The sequence below is a fragment of the Barbus barbus genome (genome assembly GCF_936440315.1).
Source record: "Barbus barbus genome assembly, chromosome: 39".
NCBI lineage: Eukaryota > Metazoa > Chordata > Actinopteri > Cypriniformes > Cyprinidae > Barbus > Barbus barbus.
In genome coordinates, this window is record NC_136717.1 from 20,299,008 (window position 1) to 20,324,786 (window position 25,779).

The 25,779-nt window shown below is 38.5% G+C and overlaps 1 protein-coding gene across 1 annotated transcript in view; it reads right to left on the reverse strand.

Annotated features, from left to right (window-relative positions):
- Nucleotides 1–5,708: 5,708 nt before the first annotated feature.
- The window catches only part of LOC306858685 (A-type voltage-gated potassium channel KCND2-like), a gene marked incomplete at both ends in the record, with an annotated part of 117,229 nt that continues 97,158 nt past the window's right edge, over nucleotides 5,709–25,779 (reverse strand). The window contains 5 exons of the mRNA XM_079399327.1: nucleotides 5,709–5,889; nucleotides 7,294–7,535; nucleotides 8,747–8,842; nucleotides 11,400–11,498; nucleotides 14,842–15,004. Coding sequence (XP_079255453.1) covers nucleotides 5,709–5,889; nucleotides 7,294–7,535; nucleotides 8,747–8,842; nucleotides 11,400–11,498; nucleotides 14,842–15,004 — 781 coding nt within the window. The remainder of the gene's footprint in view (nucleotides 5,890–7,293; nucleotides 7,536–8,746; nucleotides 8,843–11,399; nucleotides 11,499–14,841; nucleotides 15,005–25,779) is intronic.

Consider the following 25,779-nt stretch of genomic DNA (forward strand, 5'->3'; position numbering starts at 1 on the left):
TTGCCTCAACACACCTGCATGGAAGTTTCTAGCTTTGCTTCTAGTATGCCTAGTAAGAGCTTGATTAGCTGCTTCAGGTGTTTAATTAGGGTTGGAGCTAAACTCTGCAGGACACTGGCCCTCCAGGACCGAGTTTGGACAGCCCTGCTCTAAGTGCTATTTTAAATTTTCTTCTAAAATGAGCATTTGTCTCAGGCTCTTATGTGAAAGTTCAGTAATTTCACTTTAATGGCAAAGAATAGGTTCTTTTCATTGTCATTAATGTGAAATGACTCAACATAAACACAGGAGCCTGATAAAAATGCTAATTTTAGGAGAAAATTTAAAATGGCACTTAGAGGCTTTTGCATCTGAACTCTTCATATATATATATATATATATATATATATATATATATATATATATATATATATATATATATATATATATATATATATATATATATATATATATATATATATAAAATTTTTTTTTTTTTTTTATAACAGGCAATTCATTTTTTTCTTTTTAAAGATTTTTATTTTTTCCCTTTGTAATAATATGCACTGATGAATGACTCATAATACATGAAATGAATCAAGCTGATTTTCTGCAGAGCACTCTTTTTGTAAGTGTGAGCATTCCAGAGGTGTCATGCTTAAGTGCTACTGGGTGGAAACACTGGTGGAATTTTTGGCACTGCTCTGGACTTGATGGGAGACATCCTTGGCTGAGGGAAAGCGAAGGGATTTAGCTCTGGCCTGCTTCATGAATTTTAACAGATGTACAGCAATGAATAAAACATCTCAATGGATAGTGTACTGAGAGAGGGAGGAAGTAGACACATGGAAAAAGACACAAGCTATGTTTGAATAGAACACTAGAATACTGTATGCTGCACTGTATTCTTCATAGTAATGCATCATTGCAACACTAAACATTTCATGCAGTAGCATCATAAATTTCTTTCATAAGATCTTATTATAAAGTTTTTTTTTAATATAAATGTCTTAAACTGAACAGTATTTGCAACTCATACTTCCATAATTGGACATAAAACAGGACAGTCAATAAGAAACAATGTGGGCGGGGCTTGATTTTTTTCCCCATTAGAAATTGATTAGTGAATGAATGAAAAGTGAAAAGTCAATTCATAAATATAGTAATTGCAAGTTCTGAGCACATGAATGACCAAGTAAGTCATGTGAAACTCAAAATTGTAGATTGCAATATTGAACCTCAATTTGAAACATGGCAGAAACACTGATCTCTAATATGGACAATACAATATATATAGAGAGATCAGTGGCTACTTCTTTGTCATGTTTCCAAATTGAATGTGTGACGTCAAAATAACGAACATCCGACTTGGAGGTACGAGTTTGCCAGTTGTACTCGAAGAATTTATCATGGCAAACCATTTTGGGCATTCTATAAAATAGCATTATCAAGTTAGCTTTAGCCAATGAATGAATTCCAACTTGCTTCCAGTTAGGATTTTCTGTTGCATATAACACACTTTGGCAAATAGCAAGTCATCTGAGTGTACAGAAAACATCACTCACAGAGTTTACTGCAGAAATATTATGAGCATGCTAATCCAAACATAGCTTGTGGAGAGCTAGAAATGCTTCTGTCAGCTTCCTCTTTCCCCCACCACGCATTGCCGGTGCAGGATCTGATTTATGAATCAAAGAGGAGCACACAGGACTGCCGTCATACAAGCTTACAAAAGACATACTGTTTCCTCTCTTGTTGCAACCCCCCCCACTCTCTATTCATCTCCTGTGTGAGAGAGAGACTGACAGAGAGCATAAACCTAACCTTATAGCATGTTAGCTGTGTGTGTTCGCAAACTGTGGTAAACCACTGTCAAAATGTGATACTTTCCAGCAGAAGACACCAATTGGGATCGGTCGACTTTGTGTCATTCGCTGTTTAGCGTGGGCGCAGCTGTACAGAATGTTTCTCACAGACTGTACTATCATATAGACGGTCTCGCTCCCTCTTTTCTTTTGTGGAGTACAGTAAAACGAGTCAACGGGGAAATAAAACCATTAACCTTTCACCTCTCCACAAAAATAGCAAGGTCGCAAACAAGACAGCTGCAGCTTGTATGAAGTCCGACTTCAATATCCCCCTGTGTGTGGCGAGGTCCCCCTCCTTCCGCTTCTCCCAGATACGGTCTCTTCCTACAACCGACTTCAAACGTCTCAATTACCCTCGGCTTGATGGGAAATATGCTAATGCATAACACTATCGCTCGCCTGCTGGGAGCTCACCACAGCCCTGCAGTTGGCTTGTTCTGAACGAGCTCGAAAAATTGTTGCAATCCCTTGCCTTCCGGCCCTCCTCATCCCTTGATTCCCTTGTATAAAGGAGGAACTGAGCGGTCATCGCATTTAGGACGCTCATGTGTAACGTAATCATGCTAAGTGCCTATAGAGGTTGAGACCGCTGCCTCTATTAAAGTCGGTCCCTTTAAACGTGCGGCCTGAGAAATGTGTGAAATCGGAAAAATGGGAAAGAGGCCTCTGAAGAAAATGACACCCAGCTGGTAATGAAGAGAGTAAAGCCTTGCTGACTTGCTATAACTATTGTTTATACTTAGGGTAAGGACTTTGAACAACACCTTAAACCTAACTATTAGGTAAATGATACCTAAAATATTTCCACACAATTACAGCAAAAATGTATATCAATGCACAATCAAGATTTACAGATACAGACTGTACTGTTTACATTTTTAGCAGTATGCTAGTATATACAGTAAATGCTAACGAAGCTAGCAGACACAACATAAATGACTTCATATGCCGTATGGAAGCATGCTTCCATCTAAAGTTGGTTTTCTGAGTAAAAATAAGTGTAGATAAAGATAATAGTGAGTTTAAAATAGTCTGTGGCATAATTGCAAAATAAAAGTCATAATTGCAAGAAATGGAGTTTTATTGTGAAATACAACAACTTGATATTTCTCATAACTGCAACTTTAGTTGTAACGTTATGTTTGACAGTGTATATTCCTGCAGTTGTGACTTTATTTCTTGAAGCTGAAACTTTATAAAGCTGTAAGTTTGAATCAGAATGTCCTTCATATTTATTTCAAAGTGGAAACATGTTTCAATAATTAACTAAGATTAATAAAATGATCACAACACCATTGTCTTTTTTATCTGTATTTTAATAGGACAATGAATTCTATTTATTCATAGACACTGCACCGGACTAAACAACGGGTTTGTATTTTTTTTTTTATCATTGTTTTTCAATAATTCATATATTTTAATGTCCATAACACAAGCTGTAACAAATTCCAAAGGACCGTCGTCACCTGGTAGTCATTTAAATGTACATTATATCACAAACAGAAAGTCTGTTTTAAAAGTCTCTTGTGGATCCAAAAAAAGAAAAGAAAAGAAAAGAAAAGAAACATTTTCTGCAAGTCTGTGAGCGCATGCACTCTGTCAATCTTGTCCTCCACACAGGAATTTTTTTTTTTTAATAAAATCTCCAAACCTAAATGGTCCAGCCTTTGCAGTCGTTGATTTAAAAAGTAAAATGTGAGACATTAAATTTTCTGTCCACTGAAATTAGAACAAAAGAAGAAACTGTAATAAATTTCACTACACTGAAGAACAAATTTACAGCACAGGTGCACTAGCAACACTCTCTCATAGTTTTCGGTTTTCATCTTTTCTTTTTTGTATTATACAACTGAAATACATTTATAATATATAATCAACACCATTTTAGTTTTAAAAATATGCATTTGTGAGATTCTATTCCCCCGGTAACCCTTTTAATACAAAGCATATCTTTACAAAAAGAATCTTGTTGCATAAGTCACATGGTAAAGCAAGAATGGGTGCAGGCATTGAGCAGGAGGGCAGTGGTGTGTGTGTGTGTGTGTGTGTGTGTGTGTGTGTGTGTATTGAGCAAGGCGCATTAAGAACTCCTCACTACAAATTGCACTGACATCGGTATAAAAAATATCAACATTATAGACTATTTTCTTGCTAATTCCAGAGATTAAATGGCAGATAAGAGAGATTTAATCTTTCAGGTGCAGAGATTTTTTTTTAACACTATTTGATTAATAATAATACGTTTTGAATGAATCTCACAGTCATGTTTCTGTCCAAAATCAAAAGAAATTATATTTTGCTTACATAAAATCTAAACAGATTTTGTGGATTATTTTCATGACAATTAAGCACGACACCCCCAAAACTGTCATTACTGTAATGCCAAAATACAATTTTCAATCACAATTTACATTTCTGAAGTGTTTTTACAATCATTCTGAAGCATTATATATTTGCTTTTAAAAATACTGTATTACAGTAACGAAAATCACCAATGAGAATGAGAATACAAAAGACTAAAATATTATGGTAATGAGAATTTGCATGGAGTCAAGTGTACTTAATTATCATTAAAATGTTTTTATTATTTTTAAAACAAGCAAAGTATAATTCATTCTCTTTTGATTTTGGAGTTAAATAAACCTGAACGTGACTTTGTGAGATTCACGTTTTAAGTTAATCACAATGATTTAATAATCTCCAAAATAGTACTAAGAATCTGGACAATTCTCAATTTGATGCCATAATCCAGAAATAATACACAGACTTAATGTTTGCAGACAAAACTACATCTTTAAAGGGAGGGACAAAAAGTAAGAACTCAAAAAAAAGAAATGTCCTGGACAGGCTCTATGCTCTGGTCCATGCTGGCCCGTTTCACCATTTGTATGACAACATGCACAATAATTTTTAACGAAGATAATAAATAAGCACGTTATTTTTCTTTTCACAGTTAACTCACAAACTTTGGAGTACAAAACGGAATGGCTAGTATTAGAGCTTAAGTCCACAAGCCTCCCTCTCAGTTTGAGAAAGTCAAATACATTAAAACACAAAAGGCGTTTCCTTTTCCTTTTAGCTTTTTCCCACCAAAAAAAGAAAAAGAAGGATAACAAACATCTCATCAGGCCAGGCAAGGAGTGAACGCAACATGGGTGGGACGGAGAGAGTGTGAGACAGGATTTTCTCCATTTGTCACCTGTATCAACAGGCCAATCTCTCAAAACAGCTGTTTTCACACACTTGTTGGGTTGGAAAGATCTATAACTAGGCAAAAGTAAAAAGCACACATTCTGACAGAAAAAGCCAATCCTTATTGCTCATGCCAAATTGAAAAAGGACAAAGACTTACGCAAAACATGCAAGAGATCGATCTCGATCACACACACGCACACAAAAGCATCCGACCGTACACTCTAGTAGAGCCCAGCTTTACTTTGAAGTATCAAAAGTGTGTGTATAGCTGTCTAAAAGTTTGTAAAATCCCGCCCCTGCTGGTACACTCCTTATTCGTCCCAAAATCTGGCGATCCCATCAAATTGAAGACAACAGATTCAAAGACTCACAATACTGAAAAATTATAGAAGCTGTAACAACCACAATGGTCATTGTTTTCCTCTATGGGTTGAGTGAAAGCCTATTGGACCCCAGCGTGAGTCACATGAAGTATGGGCCTAGAGGTGGAGCTGATGGAGCTCACAGAGACGGAGAGCTCTGGGCGGGAGCCGGTTAAAAAAAAAAGGTCCAGCTATGGCCCATCCTGCTGCAATGCCTCCTCCACTACACTAAGGGGTTCCGTCGATCCTTTCCGCTCCAGCGTCCACTCGCTAAATAAAAGGGCTAATGGTCACGTCGGACAGTCTATAACGCCGACACCCTGACAATGTTGCTTTGCAAGAAGTCGCGTGAGCTAGCCAAGTCTCCGCCCTCGGGTGTGGTCAAAGGCGGGGTGGGCATGCTGATCACAGCGGCAGTGATGTAGGACTGCTTTTCTGAATTCAGGGGTACTGTCTCCTCAAACTTGGCATTAAGACTGGAGCGGCTGCATAGGAAAAGAGAGGGAGAGAGAGAGGGTGGGTGAGAATCCAATTCAGCTGATGGGCAAATTTCGCCAGCTGTTGGAGGGATCATGATAGCGTTCCCAGAGTATGCTGGCAATGGGGGGGGGGGGGGGGGGGGGCTTTACAGGATTCCAGCAGCATGAATCACTATGAGAACAACCCAAATACCCAGATATACAGAGAACCTGCATAAAACACACTACACTTTACATACTATGTGTTAGACAGGACATATTATGAATACTAAATTCTATACACTGATTGCTAAACGTTATGCATAGCAATTCTGTGCTTTAATATGCTCTAATACTACACATACTATGCATTATACTAATTCTATTTATGCATTCTAGATTATATGCACGGCACATTGTATTTTACATATGTTCACTACATTCTATGCACAATACTTTGCATTCATCATGCATATTAGATATTATGCACTAAACACTGCATACTAATCTTTATAATTACACACTATATTCCATATACTTAGATACTAACTACAATGCACTACATAGTATGCAATCTATGCAGAATATGGTGTATAATACATACTATGCACAGTGTAGCGCATATGATGTAGTTTGCACATGTATGTAGCTGGAGAATGCATATTAGCGTATTGATTAATTATGCATACTATATAGAATAAAATGTGCAATGCATAATGTGCAGTATTTAGTATACATATGTAAAATATAGTATGCATTACACGTAATCTACATATTATGCATACTAAATCTATGAACTAACTATTCTACATACTATGCACTACATATTCCGTACTAATTATTATACATGTGCAAATTACATCATGCTGCGCAGTATGCATTATATTCTATATATGCATTCTTGATTACAAGCACTACACACAATTACTGGATTTTACATATGTATGCAAAATACTATGCACTGCATACTTCATTTTTACATTTGCATACTAAATACTATGCACTACATACTGAATATTATGCATTACACAATGTATCCCACATATGCGTACTAATTCGTTGCTCTAATATGCATTCTTTGTTCTTAGGGTTGCAAAAAGGTGGAAAGTTTCCAGTAAATTTCGGAAACATTCCGGAAATTTTGGAAACTTTAGAGGATTTTTTGGAAAGTTTCCGGAAATTTTCCACCCCTTTGCAACTCTACTTGTACTACATATTGTGTACTATGCATTATACATTTAATATACATTCTAGATTATAAGCACTACACAAACCCCTCTGGAAAAACTCACCTTCTTAATATAGTCAGTATTATGAACACTTCTAAATAAGACACAGCTCTGACTCATCTCTATTCAGACCGCAGCCAATATATCAACATATTACTTCTCCTTATGTGTGTGTAAGTGTGCCTGAGTGCTGTGAGAGCACCTGTTGCTCAGCGGTCTCTCTCTGATCTGGATGGTGCTGAGCTCCTGTATGCTGCCTCTGCGGATGGTGGCCATGTTGGAATTGGGAACATTGAAGCTCTTGCGCTTGTTTCTGCGTGTGCAGCAGGAGGACAGGCCATGTGGAGAAGAGGACAGCGAGGAGGAACGGGACATGGATGGCTTCGCTAGGGAAACCTCCATACAGCTTGTCTCATAAGTTTGCTCATCTACAAACTCATGATTCTAAGAGAGAGAGAGAGAGAAAACTGGATTTTTTTCTGATTTTGCATTATATTGTATGATCATTATATTTCATAATGTATTACTAAAGAAATAAATAATTTCTCATTCAGAATAATGAAAGAACACCATTCCAGAAGTCCACTGTATGCATATAATATTAATTATTATTTTACTGCTTTGCCCAAATTAATTATCCATTTCAATAAGTGCTGACAGGAACTTAAATAAATAATGGTAAATCTCAATTAGATTTGTCTCAATAACAAAAATTAGGCATTTAATAATGCAAGCCAGTTAAAAAATATAATCAGAGGAGTCATTGAATCCAGATTCACTGTAGCTTTTGCTGTTTCTCAAACAGTTTTGCATTTTCAGCAGGACACTGGAATTTTCCTTTCAAATGTCTCGAGTCTAGTGCCCTAGGAAAGCCAGAGAGGGTCACAGTCTGTTCTCTAGACTGTCATGACTCTAGCTGGCAGGGGACAACAGTGGTTGTCATTTTCATGCCAGTGTCTGACTAATGATTTCTCTTGAGAGAAAAACTGCACATGTTTTTGGAAAACCCACAAGCACTGAGGCACAGAAGTCGTCTGGCACTGTTTAATGTTAAAGGGTACAGACAAAAAAAAATTTTGTCCACTTTCACCCTTATTTGTCTTTCTGCCAGAGTTCTCAAATTAAGTTTAATTCAAATATGGCACACAAAATGTTTAATGTCAGTTATGGTTATCAGTTCATAAGCCATCACATTCCAGGTTTTGCAGCTAATAACGACTCAGGCTGTTCCTTGCACAAAGCTATTTTTAGAAAACGTGTCCTTTTTGTTTAAGCAAAACCTGGAAAATTGCACTTGTACTTGGAAAAAAGTTATGGTGCTTTTCTTGGAGCTCTACAGTTCTTGCACCTGGGACATTCTGCCAAACTTCTCCTTTTGTAAATGCTAACACAATTTTCATTTTTGTGTGAACTTTCAGTCTAAATACAGTCGATACGGACACCTGACCTGTAACTGCTGAACCTATTGAAGGTAGCTATTGAAGGTACTAAAGAAAACAGCTGAGAAATTGTAGAAGAACCTCATAATGTTTTTTACAGATGTGCTTAGCATGCTTCCTAGGACACCTGTATATCAATAAGATCAAGTAATGCCAAAGCTAAATTGCTGAGAACAGCTTCCAGTTATGTGCAAAGTTTTCTCCAGAGGTTCTTACCGTGGTTTTCTCCAAGCAGTGCAGAAGATGGTGATGCTGGGTCTCAAAAGTGGGGTTGGTCTTACATACCAAAGCTTGGCCGGCCTCTTTTGATGCCTTATTGGAGAAACAGAAAACACAGCTTATCAACTTACCGCCGCAGAAAGAAACTGAGAGAAAAGACAAGACAGCAAGGCCTGAATTCTCACAATGGTCTAGCAACATTGAGACAGTTTTGAGGAACGTTTGGCTAGTTCATTGTGACAACAGTAGGCTCTAGGTCACTGCCACGTCCTGTTCTCTCAACATCACAATCTTGGCAGATGGCTCTTAGTTCAAAAACAGTGGACAACAGGAACAAGAGTATTCTGTGTGTGTCAATGGCTATTGAATTTATGTTCAGGAGATCCTAATTATTGGAAAAAAGTATGAGGAAAAGTTAAACGTCTTCTGTATTTGAACCATGACGGCCACCGTACCCAAACTCACTAGAGCCTTAATGAATCAGCATGACGCAGTGACCAGACGACTAGAGCAAGAGTGCCCAATCCTGCTTCTGGAGGGCCAATGTCCCGCAAAGTTTATCTCCAACATATTTGCCTGGAAGTTTCTAGTAATCTTGAAGACCATGGCTGGCTCCAAAATCATATACTATACTCTCTGAATAGATAGTTCTTTTGAACAAGCAATTACTTCGCATTAAAAAGTATGTTTTACATCAAGAGATCTCAACTCTGGCCCTCAAGGTCTACTTTCCTGCAGTGTTTAGTGCCAAACTCACCTGCCTGTAACTTTCTAGTAATTCTGAAGACCTTGATTAACTTGTTTAGGTGAATTTGATCAGGGTTGGAGCTAAACTCTGCAGGAAAGTGGACCTTGAGGGGCAGAGTTGAGAATGTCTCTTCTATACAGTATGAACTCAAAATATGAATCCAGAACATGTTTGCAATTACAACAAGGGACAAAAACTGTCCATTGGATACGCACTTCAGAATCTTGGCGGAAGTAATAGGTCATTTGGAAACTTTTTGCCTACTGTTTTATGAATCTTTTGAATTCTGACTCTTTTCACAATCTGTTTTCACCTACTCTATGGTAGGGAAGTATGTGATTTCGGATGCAGACATTAAGGGTTAGTTTGCACAAAAATAAAAATTATTTCATTAATTACTCATCCTCATGTCATTCCAAACCTGTAAGACCTTCGTTCGTCTTCAGAACACAAATTACGATATTTTTGATGAAATCCAAGAGCTTTCTGACCCTGCAGACAGCAAAGGAACCACTACGTTCAAGGCCCAGAAATGTATCAAGGACATTGTTAAAACAGTCCTTGTGATATCAGTGGTTCAACCTTAATTTTACGAAGCTACGAGAATAGTTTTTGTGCGCAAAGAAAACAAAAATAATGACTTTATTCAACCATTACTTCTCTTCCGGGTCAGTCTCTGCCACCATTATTGACAGCACAACTATACATGTTTCTACATTAGAACGCTGGCTCCTGCGTCAGCAGCATCACACAAATGCGTTGTGGTACTTTCATGAATGGCAGAGGGAGCTGACATGGAAGAGAAGAATTGTTGAATAAAGTTTTTATTTTTGTTTTCTTTGCACACAAAAAGTATTGTTATAGCTTCATACAATTATGGTTGAACGACTGATGCCACATGGACTGTTTTAACGATGTCCTTACTATGTTTCTGGGCCTTGAATGTGGTGGTTTCCTTGCTGTCTATGGAGGGTCAGAAAGCTCTTGGATTTCATCGAAAATATCCTAATTTGTGTTCTGAAGACGAATGAAGGTGTTACGGATTTGGAACGACATGAGGGTGAGTAATTAATGACAGAATTTTCATTTTTGGGTGAACTAATCCTTTATTAGCTGGTCCAGGTGTATTGGCTTGGAGCTAAATTTTGCAGGATAGTGGCCCTTCAGGAGCAGTATGGGACACCCCTGGACTAGGGTGCTGTTTATCGAGAGCCTGCGTATAGTCAACAGGCACTGGATCGACACGCCTCGTGGTCTCTGCCTCACATTAAACCCCACCTCCCATTTAGATGTTGACATGCAGCTCAGACAGTTTCATTCCTCCATGTGATGTGTTCTGATGATGTCATGAAGACAGAGAGATAGAGAGCGAGCACAGGCCAGTCCGGACAGCCGTGAGAAAATCATTCAAAAATGCATGTTAAAAAATGCATGGAGCACAAGTGTAGTAGTTGTCGAAAAAAGCAGTTAAACCAACAAGTAGACAAGATACACAAGGTAATAAAACCCAAAAGCAAAGTAGTTGAGAGATGGAGAAAAGGGTTGCAGTAAAAAACAGGGGGGCCCCGTTGGTACTGGAGCTGATGGCCGTGGCCCCCACAAGGCCAAGCCGCATGCACCGCACTGCCATTGGACAAGAGATCACACGATTATTGTCTCATGACCAGCCACCAGGGAGAGGTGCCGGTGCACCCGGTCTAGGCGTGAGAAAGTGTGAAAGACAGAGAGAGAGAGAGTTAGAGGAACACCACGGAAGAGTTGAATGGGGACAGCAGCCCTGCTGGACCCCGGCCCCCTGGCGGAGAGGCGAATGGCTAGGGGGGGAAGAGGGGTCCACATGCACCAGCCCATCATGTCACGTTCCATTAAGAGAGACCCCGACGACTTGGTTTCCACAGTTACCTCCTCCTCTGCTTCCGCCAGCTTCCCATTGCGTTTGTACTGCAAATAAGCGTTAGCGCCCCCGCTCTTCGTCGCATGAATTCTAGCAAGCCTGGTTTTCTGTTCAGGTGGACAAACACACGAGCGTTTAGCCTAACACTTCCTCTTCTCGTGGTCAATGTGAGTGTGAATGTGATCGTGGTGTGACTGGAGGTTTGCATGCTCATGTCCGACATGAAGAATGGCAATGTGTTCCTCTCTAAAAGCACTTTGATGCTACAATAAAAAATTGTAACAATACCAGTTTTTCTATAATGTAGCTGGGTTTATATGGCAAAGAGCTGATCTTTTGACACCATATATAAAATTTGAAAAAAAATATTAAATGAATTAATAAATAATAATAAAATAAAAACAAAACTATATAAAAATTAGCAAATAAAATTATTAATTTTATTCAGCAAGGGTGCATTAAATTGACTAAAAGTGACATATTTATAAAGTTACAAAAGATTTCTATTTCCAATAAAAGCTATGTTTTTTAAGTTTCTGTTCATCAAAGAATGTCTCATGGTTTTCACAAAAATATTTAGTTTCAGTTTTCAAAACGGATTATCAGAAACTTGAGCAAAAAATCAGCATATTAGAATGATTTCTGAAGGATCGTGTGACACTGAATACTGGAGTAACGATGCTGAAATTTCAGATTTGGAATAAATTACAATTTAAAATATATAAATAGAAAACAGTTATTTTAAAATTGTAATAATATTTCACAATATTACTGTTTTTGCTGTATTTTGATCAAATAAATGCAGCCTTGGTGAGAATAAAAGGGTTTTTCTTAAAAAAAAAACATCTTAATATAATACCATAAAATAATACAATAGCATACTAGTTGTTGAATAAAATAATACAATTAAATTAAAAGATTGTCAAATTACTCAAGGCAAAGTTTTCATTCTTGAATTTTAGTCTTTTCAAGCTTTTCTCTTTATAGCTCCACATAAATTGTCAGACTAAAAACCTGCATTTGTGTCAAAATATCAGATCTTTAAGACTGCTATAAATATTTTAATCATTAAAATATGATTTGTTTTTTTAAATATTTAAATTTTTGCCAACATATCATAATATTTATATGATACTAGTGTCGACAACTGAAACTTTGGTATTGTTACAACCCTAATGTCCTTTCTCACTTCTCCCTCTCCTACTCTCATTCTCAGTCCCTAGTTAACTGAAAAAACAGACTGTTGTTCTTGGGTGGACTGGTTGTACTGTTTATCTGTGTGTGTGTGTGTGTGTGTGTGTGTGTGTGCAGGGGGAGTGGGATATCTGAACTGTTCGTGTCTCCCATGGGGTGGCTGGAGTCGAACGGCTAAATTAAGAGAAGACACTCATCTAATGAGATATGATGTGATGTCACAACGTCTGCGTATTCTGATCACCCCCAGAGGAGAACCGGTTACAAAACACAGCATCTGTTCTTCCTGTGCCTGGTCTCATTGGCCACGTACACACTGTAGCTAAATACAGTCATGACCCCTTATTAGTGTTTAATTTTGTTCTGTACACAGAGAGTTACGTTATTTCTAACTTTGATGATGACAAAATAATTGCATAGTATGCACAAAATTGGTATAAATGGCTTACGAGCATAAACAATCGAGTTTAGTTTACTAAACACAGACAGATGTTGTTAACCTTCACTAACAAGAAAAGGTTTCACTCTGTTAATCACTGCAAGTTCAGAAGTGACTCCTGTTTTCCATACGGACATGAAATTATGATTTACGGCAGGAATACTCATGACAGATGTAATGACAGATCACAACACTCCTGCCATAATAAATTCAGACGTCTAAACCGCAGGCTAATGCATCGACTATAAATGTAGTGTGTGCTTGTGGACAGCCTCATTGATTATAATGGCAGTCGCTGTGCAGATGGGCTGTAAAACTTACATTTAAATTTAATTGCTAAAGTAATCAGATTAATTGAGGTTTCAGAATTAATTGAATCGTTTCTTTTAAATAATCCTGAAGCTAAGCATGAGGATATCCAAATTCCATCATCACTGATTGGAGCATAGCCGCATTCCACTTGCTGCCTATTCAAACATCAAAGTTATGATAAGAACAAATTAAATGAATTTGAGGACATTTACCTTTAAAGGAATAGTTCAGGCCATCCAAGACGTACAGTAGATGAGTGCGTTTCTTCATCAGAACAGATTTGGAGAAATTTTACTTCATATCACTTGCTCAACAATTCATCCTCTGCAGTGAATGGGTGCCGTCAAAATGAGAGTTGATAAAAATATCACAATAATCCACAAGTGATCCACACAACTCCAGTCCATCAATTAACATTTTATGAAGTGAAAAGCTGCATGTTTGTAAGAAATAAATACATCACACTGCTTTTAACTTCAAACCATTGCTTCTGGCTAAAATACTAGTCTTCTATCCCATACCATTCTTTCTCCAGTGAAAAATCTGTCTTGTCTGAATCAGGAGAGAAATATGCACAGATCAACCCCTGTTTACAAGTGAAAACGGTCCAAAATTAGTTCAAACAAATATATAAGTGGATTTTGATGTGAGAGGACAATAGTGGATGGACTTTTTCAGGACAAAGTGTTGCTATGAATTGGTATTTTGGCCAGAAGCAATGGTTTGAAGTAAAAATGCCTTAATTTGTTAATAAAGTAAAAGCCACTTAAAGTGTAATCTGTGGATTTGTTTCCTACAAACACACAGATTACACTTTACAAGGCAAAAATTGATGGGTTGGAGTTGTGTGAATTACTTGTGGATTATTGTGATGTTTTATCAGCTGTTTGGACTCTCATTCTGACGGCACCCATTCACTGCAAAGGATCCATTAATGCTACATTTCTCCAAATCTGTTCTGATGAAGAAACAAACCCATCTACATCTTGAATGGCCTGAGAGTGAGCAAATTTTCATTTTTGAATGAACTATTCCTTTAAATACACCCAAAATTCCACAGTGTGTATGTGGCCGTTTTCTCTTTTGTTCTATTCTGACTCGCTCTCATTCTTTTTTTTCTTTGTTATATATCTGCCGTTCTCAAAGTTACTCTGCCTGTGTGTCTTATTTCTGTGTGTTTGTGTTTCAGTCTGCTGTGTTGTAGTACGGGATGTGATCTGGGCATGCACTAGAAATGATGGTTCCACAGAGACCTGCAGTTAACATACCACAGAGACACAAACACCACTCAGCGTGCAGACATCTGGGTCACAAGCACATTGTGCCAAGTTGTATTAAATACTATCCCAGCGTCATTTTTCTGTATTTGTGTGTACATGGTCCTGTCAGGGTCTAATCTCTTTGCCACAGCCAGACCTGCTTTTATATCAAGAGAACATCTACATTTGAGCCCAGCTCTGAGATCAGATGCCACGGACCCACAGTGGGCGGCCCGACTAGGGTACCTTTTGGGCACGCCGTTTCTCTGCACGCTGACTCTGATGGTAGATCCGACTGAAATTGGACACAATGACGGGGACAGGAAGAGCGATCACCAACACTCCACTCAAAGAACAAATAGAGCCGAAGATCTTCCCCACGATGGTCTTAGGAACCATATCTCCATATCTGTAGCACATAAAAAAAGAGAGAGAGAAAAAAAGAGAGTCAGGACATATACGGGTCAGTGGCAATGGTTCAGTGACAAATCAAACAATGAAAACCAGAAATATTTTTAAAAATCTAGCTGAAAGAAATACAAAAATATAAAGATGTTGCTGGAAAAACCTCAAGTGGTGTAACCATCAACTAAAAATTACTCAAATATTCTCTTTACACTTTGACAACTTATCTTTTTATATTAAAGTTCAAAATCAGTTCTGTTTATTATTTATTTGTTGGTTTGTAATCAAATTATCATGGCAGCATGTTTTTTAAAAAAAGGTCTATGGAAGTCTATGCAACTTTTTTTTTTTTTTTGGTTTTTGAACATTTTTTCTTCATTTTCTTTATTCTTCAAATATTTTTTTTCAATACAAGTTTTCATTTTATTATTAAAGGTTACAACATCTGATCTTTCTCATTAATTCATTCATTTTATTGTCAGATGATAACAAAATGGGTTCTTGCATGTATAAGTACGACACTAGAATTTTCCAAATATATTTTAAAATAAATTTGCTTCTCTACTTATTTTTTTATATAAAAATATTACTAAACTATTATACCAGAGATAATAACCGATTTATAACCGATTATAAAAATGAATTTTTATAAAAAAAAATGCAAATCTTCATCATAGAATATATTTATTCCAGTCATTGCTTTATAATGTATTTTTGGATTTCATAGTTCTAGGCAAAAAAATGCCACGTCATTGACCCTGAAACTGCAGAAATATTTGTGATCTTTACAAGCAGGTTTTTAATTTTTTGCTTTTGTCAGCAACACACTTCTCCTTCATTTTTACCAGCTCAGGTCATTTCATTTGGTGAAAAGAAACAGATGACATCACTAGGGGGCACTAGAGAATCATATAGCATGGGGCAAACGTTCATTCTCCAATTTTGTGAAAAGCTTTTCTTTTTCTACATTTGACCTCAGGCTTTTTTCCTCATAAAGCCTTAACATCCTCAAACTTTTAACTCGATGTTAAAAAATGACTGTTTACATGTGGTGGGAAGAGCTGCATGCACGTGTGGGCTGAGTTTCATACTACAAGATCAAGTTCTCTGACCTACTTTCCCAACTCTCAATACAAAATTACATTAAAAAAATAACCATTACAATGATCCAAAGCGCTCATATTCCTCACAATGTCGTCCTAAAATGGCATTCATGTGAACATACTGTCTTGGGAACATGCAGTACTGCCACGATTTCATTCTGGTTCCAACAAACACACATTCCCCTTCTGTTGTACCACCTCCTCTTCATCTTTTTAAAGCAGGCCAACGAGTGACAAACCAACTCTGTCACTGGCATTCAGAAGACGATCTGTCGTTAGTCAACAGAATGGAGATAACACCATCCTGGTTTATCTCATCAATCCAAAATCTGTCAATTACTAGTTGCACTTGCACCATGATATTTTGGACATGCACCATGGCAAAAGCATTGAATTCTTTGAAGGACATTTACATATACTCATGCTTTTATCTGAAGTGACTTAGACAAGGAATATCGCAAGCAAGTAGCATGTAAATATTGCGAATATTGCTATCATTCAGTACCATGCCATGATAAGCCTAATTGTCAAAGCACCGCCACGGTATTTTTTCTGTCATCAAATTTTTCATCACAATGGTTTTGCTATGACTGGAATTTTAACATCTGAAGTGATATAAAATGTTCCAGGGCATCAGCGTGAGCCAAGACCTCCATCTTTCATTTGGTGAAGAGTCAGGTCTGACTATTTGCCCTCAAAAAGCATAGTGACTGTATTAGCTACACCTTACCTGAATGTAAAACAGTTCAGAATCACCCAGCAAGCACATTACATATTCACATCCTCACTGTGCTCCATTTTAAGTAGCTGAAGTTTTATATTTGTGTACAAACAACTGAATAACAACAGTGAAAATATCTTAAATGCACAGTTCGCCCAAAACATAGTCATCGTTCACTCATCCTCAAACCTTATGACTGTTGGTTGTATTTAATTAGACTAAATAATGTCGCATTACAAAATTGTGAGTTATGTAGTCATATATGAGATATAAAGTTGAAATCATGAGATAAAAAATCTCATGAAAAAAAGCATATACAGACTAGACATCATGGATATGTATATGTGCTACAAGGGTCAGTGCGGTGTTAAATGCACAATAGCGCTGTGCATTCATTTCCGCCTGCACATATTTCTTCTCAATGGACACATGCTATGATTTAAAAGAAAAAAATAAATTAGAGCTATGCATTTCTGAAAGCAGCGTATAGTGTGCCGTGACGGCGCTGAGAGGTTTCCGTGCTCTAAGTGAAGGATCTAATTGAATTACGGCAATGAGAATATGAGCTCAAGGGGCCCGATGTGACAAAGCCTCGAAAGACTGAGCCATAATTACGGACGGCACCAAGTCGACTTCTCCAATTAAACGCCTGTAATTAAATATGCCAGTGACAGAGAAAGGGAGAAAGACAAGACATGCAAAGAGTTAAGAGGCTCTCGTTTCTGCTTTGTACTGTGGTCGGCACTATCGACGGCACTGACCCAGACATTCAGAGCCCTGAAAAATATCCATATTAATGGTTGCATGAGCTATAGCGGTATTCATGACTGATCAATAGAGAGCTTTGTGATCCACTGCACCGACAGACAATAGACTCATTATAAGAGACCAATAAAGTCCCTTGTAGGCAATTACCCTCATAATTAGATTTGTGTACATGATGAATATGTCGACCACTAGCTGCTAATCCAAATCCGCACACTAAACTGTTATTTGCAAAGTGTGTGTGCTCTCGCTGGAGCGTCACATTTAGATGCTCCACGGCCAGTCTGAACGTAATAAAAGACATTGACCTTGCACTGTGTCAGGTGTGTGTGTGTATGTGTGTGAAGCAAACTAGAGGGGACAGCAAGGACTGTAATTTTCTCTCAGCGTTTGTCATTTCTCTGCTGCTCACTGTCCAGTACTTTTACGTATGACAGCATCCCTATTAACCCAGCTGGCCTGCACTGGTCACTCTTACACACACAGAAAACTGAGCAAATTATTGCAGTTTAGATCATCACAAGCATTTCCCTGCAGCCCAATATATGGCAATCACAAATACACAGATGTACATATCGCTTTTAATATGATGGGTAAACAACTCAGGCAGTTAATCTAGAGATTTTAGAGATTACATTTCACACAATTGCAATTTATCTCAAACAATTGTGACTTTAATTCTCACAATGTAACTTCATATCTCACAATTTTGAGTTTGTTTCTCGTACATGCATCAATCACTTGTAACTGCAAAATTCATTTCAAATAAATGCAACTATTTCCTGTAAATGCAACTTTTTTAGAATTGCGACTACCTCTAACAATTGCGACTTTCACAACTTTTCACATCTCTGTGACTTTTTTTCTCGTAAGAACATCTATTTCTCGTAATTGCAAAATTATTACCTAAATAAACGCAACTTAAAGGGATACTCCACCCCAAAATGAAAATTTGTCATTAATCACTTATCCCCATGTTGTTCCAAACCTGTTAAAGCTTCATTCGTCTTCGGAACACAATTTAAGATATTTTAGAAGAAAACCAGGAGGCTTGTGACTGTCCCATTGACTGCCAAGTAAATTACACTGTCAAGGTCCAGAAAATATGAAAAACATTGTCAAAATAGTCCATTTGCCATCAGTGGTTCAACCGTACCGTTATGAAGCGACGAGAATACTTTATGGAAATAAAACAAAAATAACGACTTCATTCAACAATTCGTCACTGTAACGTCACCGTAGCGCCGTTTTGGAGAATATTGCTGCAGGCAAAATGCTTACGCTCTTCCGTGTCAGCCACAACATAGGGATGCGCTGTTTGTGTTCAAATCAAAGTGTAAATCCACGTAGAAAACGTATCCTTGTGTCGCGGCTGACACAGAACAGCATACGCATTTTGCGTGCAGCGATATTCTCCAAAATGACGGTGACGTTACAGTGCCGAATTGTTGAATAAAGTCGTTATTTTTGCTTTATTTCCGTATTTCCAAAAAGTATACTCGTCGCTTCATAACGTTACGGTTGAACCACTGATGGCAAATGGAGTATTCTGATGATGTTTTTCATACTTTTCTGTTTTTGCCCCCATTTTTCATGAGCTTTTTCAAGACTTTTCTATTTACCCAAAAGGCCTATTTCTCTCAAAATATACAAATCTGTCTAAATCTGTGTTAGTGAGCTCTTCTCCTTTGCCGAGATAATCCATCCACCTCACAGGTGTGGCATATCAAGATGCTGATTAGACAGCATGATTATTGCAGAGGTGTGCCTTAGGCTGGCCACAATAAAAGGCCACTTTAAAATGTGAAAATGTGCAGTTTTATCACACAGCACAATGCCATAGATGTGGAAAGTTTTGAGGGAGCATGCAATTGGCATGCTGACTGCAGGAATGTCCACCAGAGCTGTTGCCCATGAATTGAATGTTCATTTGAAGTGAAGTGACATTCAGCCAAGTATGGTGACCCATACTCGGAATTCGTGCTCTGCATTTAATCCATCCAACGTGCACACACACAGCAGTGAACACACACACCGTGAACACACACCCGGAGCAGTGGGCAGCCATTTTATGCTGCAGCGCCCGGGGAGCAGTTGTGGGTTCGGTGCCTTGCTCAAGGGCACCTCAGTCGTGGTATTGAGGGTGGAGAGAGCGCTGTACATTCACTCCCCCCACCTACAATCCCTGCCGGCCCGAGACTCGAACCCGCAACCTTTTGATTACAAGGCCGACTCTCTAACCATTAGGCCACGACTTCCCCGATTTCTTCCCGACGATTTCTCTACCATAAGCCATCTCCAAAGGCGTTTCAGAGAATTTAGCAGTACATCCAACCAGCCTCACAACCGCAGACCACGTGTAACCACACCAGCCCAGGACCTCCACATCCAGCATCTTCACCTCCAAGATCGTCTGAGACCAGCCACCCGGACAGCTGTTGCAACAATCAATTTGCATAACCAAAGAATTTCTGCACAAACTGTCAGAAACTGTCTCAGGGAAGCTCATCTGCTCGACCTGACTGCTGTTTGTTGTTGTAACTGACTTGAGTGGGCAAATTCTCACATTCAATGGCATCTGGAACTTTGGAGAGGTGTTCTCTTCACGGATGAATCCCAGTTTTCACTGTACAGGGCAGATGGGCAGACAGCGTGTATGGCGTCGTGTGGGTGAGCGGTTTGCTGATGTCAACATTGTGGATCGAGTGGCCCATGGTGGCAGTGGGGTTATGGTACAGGCAGGCATATGTTATGGACAACGAACACAGGTGCATTTTATTGATGGCATTTTGAATGCACAGAGATACCGTGATGGCCAGCATACTCACCGGACATGTCACCCATTGAGCATGTTTGGGATGCTCTGGATCGGCGTATACGACAGCGTGTTCCAGTTCCTGCCAATATCCAGCAACTTCACACAGTGTGTTGCACTGCGTGAGGCAAATGGTTGTCACAACCGATATTGACTGGTTTTCGGACCCCCCAATACAGTAAAACTGTACATTTTAGAGTGGGCTTTTATTGTGGCCAGCCTAAGGCACACCTGTGCAATAATCATGCCGTCTAATCAGCATCTTGATATGCCACACCTGTGTGGTGGATGGATTATCTCAACAAAGGATAAGTGCTCACTAACACAGATTTAGACAGATTTGTGAACAATATTTGAGAGAAATAGACCTTTTGTCTACATATAAAAAGTCTTAGATCTTTGAGTTCAGTTCATGAAAAATGGGGGCAAAAACAAAAGTGTTGCGTTTATAATTTTGTTCAGTGTAGCTTCTTGTGACTACAACTTTCTCGTAAAATGCAGTTATTCTCCTAATATGACCTTTCTCTCACAGTTGTGAATTTGTTTCTAGTAAATGTATCTATTTTTCGTAACTGCAAAACTACTACGACTATCTCTCACAATTGACACTTTTTCTGTGATTGCGAATTTGTCGTAAATGCACCATATTCTTGTAATAGCAACTATATCTCACAATGACTTCACAGTTCACAATTTAGTTTTTTGTAAATTATTTTATTTCTTGTAATTATAATATCTCATAAATGCAACTTTTCTTTCTCAGAATTACGACTTATTACGAAATATTTCTCACAATTGCAACTTAATTTTAATACATTTTGAAAACTTTTTTTCTTGTAACTGCAACATATCTAATAAATGTGACTCAATGTGACTATTTATTCTAAACTACTGTTTAAAATTAACTACTGTTTAAAATATTTTTTTTACCTTTGAGAAAGTTCCCAAAGGAAGGTTTTGTCTGACAGAACTAACTTCTGAAGACAGTTTTGTCCTCAAAATAAAGTGAATTAAACTCTCACCCACACTGCTTCTGAAAGAAACTTTGAGAGCACCTCGGCGGCCACAGTGCAATTACGATCCAATCAGCCGGCAAAGGAAACGGGTCATCAAAAGACACCCACTGTCTGAAAGTAAACAGCTGTAAAAGCATGTACAACCAAACACAGTCCTACAGATTACAGGGGGTGGATGAAATCCAATGTGAGAATGAAAGAAAGACTCCTCATATGACAATGAAAGCAGTAAAGCCCTCTATTTGTTTTTCCACACTTTCTTTATGAGTCCATATCTCAGCTCTTCGGCTCTAGCATTATGTGAAATGAGAGGAGAAGGGTGGATGGACGGAAAGAGACAGTGAGATTAAACTCACTGACTTAATATCTCTTGCTTCATGAAGCTCTGGACTGATTGGAGATGAAATATGCTTATCAAGTCCAATGAATGCAGCACTCATTAGAATATTGAGAGACTGGGTTAATTACAAGAGCGTTCCATTCAACTAACCTTGCCTTGGCTCTAACTTTTATTCACAGTCACACATGACAGAAATGCAATCACTCTCTAAGTTTTATTGTCCTGCAGTGTTTGTACTGTATCTGACTAGTTTTAAAGCATTAAAATTACTAAAATTAAAATTTAAAGCATCAAATTTCACATAGTATTCGCAAACCGACATTATGCAAATATAATTTGGGAGAGTGCTAAATAAGAGTATGTTTACACAATGATTTCTACAAAAAATGGAAAGTTTTTTTTGCATTTTTGAAAAGTTTTGTGTATGGATAACAACATTGTCAAAACGATCCCTGTTCACATGAATCTGCAAAAAAGACTAAAAACGCTGTATTATGCATGCAAGGCCAGTAGTTGGCCAATGTCACTTTGCCACACTGTTTCTTTGACACATGCATTCCTGTAGACTGAACACAATGTGCATGTGCATGACGTCACATTTTCACAAATTTGCATAGTCTATGCAAACTATGCAGACGTTAACAGTATCATTTTCAAAATCTTGCGCTTTGAAACACATTTTCAAAAGTTTGCATTTTCAGACACCAAAATGCCATTGTTGCATAAACGAATAGTCAAAAGAATTATTTCAAAGCAGTGTTGTGCAAACACCCACTTAATCTAGATTAAACTAGATGCAAACTGGCCTTAGAAGTCTGCGAAAATCAAATGTTGTTAAATGGCACAGTATAACCTATGGAGGATTCCTCTTATCACCTAGTTGTTGCATTTTTAACAACCACCAGGTAAAATCGTAAGCCTGATTACTTAGAAAATTTGCGGTGGACAGATGCGATTGTGATTGGTCACATTAAACCAACATGCTCCCCCCACATTAGTCCCACTCATGAAGTCCCAACAATGATCTGCAACTCATCTAAGTGAAGGAAGCAAAACATGCAGGTGCGATGTAGCTAAAAAAAATAGTTTTAAATGCACGAGCGGCTCTCCTGAGATCTCATTCTCCTCTCCCGCGGCCGGGTGCAGCACTGTAGGTGAAATCTCACAACTGAGGGTTTCATGAAAGGCTTTTGTGAATGCTTTATGCCGAGACGGTTGGAAGCTTCACACAAGACCCCCTCCTCCCTCATCAATAATTCTGTCTATGCTTTCCTCATCCCTCCCATGAATGCTCAACAATTTGTTTTATCCTATCTTACCGTCCTACCTCTCTTCACTCTCTCGGTCTCTATAACACACATACATTTTGCGGACAGACACATTCATTCAGACTTGTATCAGAGATGTCCCCAGTTCGAGCATGGCTGAAGGCGAGACAGATACACAGAGTTTATCGCATCAACCAATGCTTTCTTCTCCCGAGCTCTTAGCACAAGCAGGTACAAAGTCCTTGACCTGATAATGAAATATGTTCTCCTGGAATTCAAACACAACTTCTCGTTGAGGGATAAAAGTGAAGGAGAGAGAGAAAAAGAGATGATAAGGGTCTTTTATCTGTTCTTATAAACCCACAGAATGGTCTCTTGCTCCACTGACTCACAGCAGATCAATCAAAGATAAAGCTCTGAGCTCACTTTTGTGTACGAGAAAAAAATACTCTATGGGCGCTAAGCTCAAGATGTTCGATTTCTAGAGAAAATCAGCGTGTGAAATGTGATTAGATATGGAGGAGGAACAGAGCGAGGTCATCGCTGATGGTGAAAACGAGGAACGCGGGTAGGTTGGGATGCGCTGACATTGAAAGAGAGGAGGGTGAATGAGCTATCATGGGCAAACATGATACACTCATAACCCAATCAGTTAGAGCAATCTCATTCCCCTACTGCAACCCGCTCAGAGCAAATGATTGATAGAGGAGAAGAGAGGTCGAGATGCTAATGTATGCTAAGATGCTAAACAACAGTGAAATCTTCTCTGTACACTCTAGCAGGCTGCGTATTAGTTTTAGGACACAAGTAGATTGAAAGAGAAAGTGATGGTAGCGTTTGCAGCAGGATTCCTCAATAGGTGGCCCACGAGAGAATTTTTTTTGGCCCGCGCTAATTTCAAATAACGTGTCATGAAAATTCAAATGCAGCATCAGAAAGCGACATTAACTTACATCGTGTCTACACCGGACGCGAGCGTCGGTGCGACGCAACAAAATACAATTGAACTTTCTACACTGCTGTCTACAATGGATGCGGCGCAGCGCTGCGTGACAAATCCATAATAATAAGAATAATATATATATATATATATATATATAGGTCAGTGGCCCTTGGCTTGCCATTGGTATTGGTATTGGGAAAACTAATTGAGAAACCCTGGTTTACAGTAACGTACACTTTTTTTTAAAACTGTTGCTGCACAATGACAGCTGACCATGATGACAAAACTAATGGTAACATGTATGCTAACCTTTGCGATGTAGCTAAAAAAAATTGTTTAAACAAACTTTAACGAATGAGCATGGCAAGTTCAAATATTAGCTCCAATGTAGTCTCAATATTAGCTCCAACCGAAGCTCTGGATGTTTGTTTTATGTGATTTTGTAGTTTCCTGAAGAGATTTTAATGTGTTTACGTATTTATTTTCTGCTTTTGGTCCAATAGGACTTACGTCGTGACTAAATGCTAATCAGCATAATTATGATCACATAGCTGCTATTATGTGTAGATGCTAATGACGTACCGGGCTGAACTGTGGGAGCTCCCCTGCCTCTTGCAGTAGACTGAGGAAAAGGGGAAAAAAACAGTATATTTTCAACCATTTCACACTATATAACTACAATATTGTGCATATGCAACAGACGGTCCACATGGAATCTGCACTCGCAAAGCTAAAACTCAAAGACAAAACCTTCACAAATTTGGGCAGAAAGCAAATGACCGTTCAAATTCAATTCATTTGTTTCCCCTCATTTTAATTGCAAATGTTGTTGAAATAAAAAAATAAAATGCTTAAATTTGTGGCTAATTTGATTTTGCTTACAGCTACCAATAGGTTAATAACTGCTAATATGCACACTACTTCTTCAATGTGGATGAACAGGAGGTAAGGTAACCAAAGGGAGTTCGATTAGCGCATCAGAACACATTTTGTATCTCAAAGTTCAAAAGAAATAGCTGGGACGAACTAATCAGGCCATCGCTAGCACCAACGCTAATGATCTGAGAAAACGATCTAGGGAATCCAGAGTGCACATGAAGATGAGAAGACATTAGTGCCGCTAAGTACCTGCGGCAGGTGCTCGTATGAGCAGTCGAGTACTTTAACACATCCACCGTCATGCCATATTTAATGTTCTATGACCACTACAGTTACGCTTCTGTAAAACATTTATGATTCACACATACACACTTGACTCTGAGACTATCTTTCCATCTGCCGCCCTCCTGAATGTGTGATCTTATATCTATAATCAGACATATAACATACCTGTATAATTTAACCTTCAGACTGTCATAACAGGGCAGCTACAGAAAGGCACGTAGAGAGCTGCTGAATGTGAGAAATGGCTTCATTCTTTCATTCCTCTATTTCCGAGGGAAGCTATTTGAGCATATGGCAAGTGAGCGAGGTCAAATCAATGAGCTGTCCCTGACATTATCATAAAGGAAAACTCCTCATCAAATGGCAAAGGCCAATGTGCAATAACGCTGTGTGGTAGAAAGAAAGCAGGTATGATGGTAGAACATGAATAGATATAACATCATCGAGGCACTAGCAGAGGTCACAGTGTGGCGCTGATGTCAAGTGGCATAATGCTGCAATAATGTTTCGGAAAATGTGTATGGAACACTGAGGGAACGCTCAGGCGTGTCTAACAATGGTTCCAGCGGTGAGGGTGAAGATGCTCTCTGCTTCAGTCTGTGCTAACTGACCTTCTCACCACAGCACGTCTGTAGCTGTCTGTA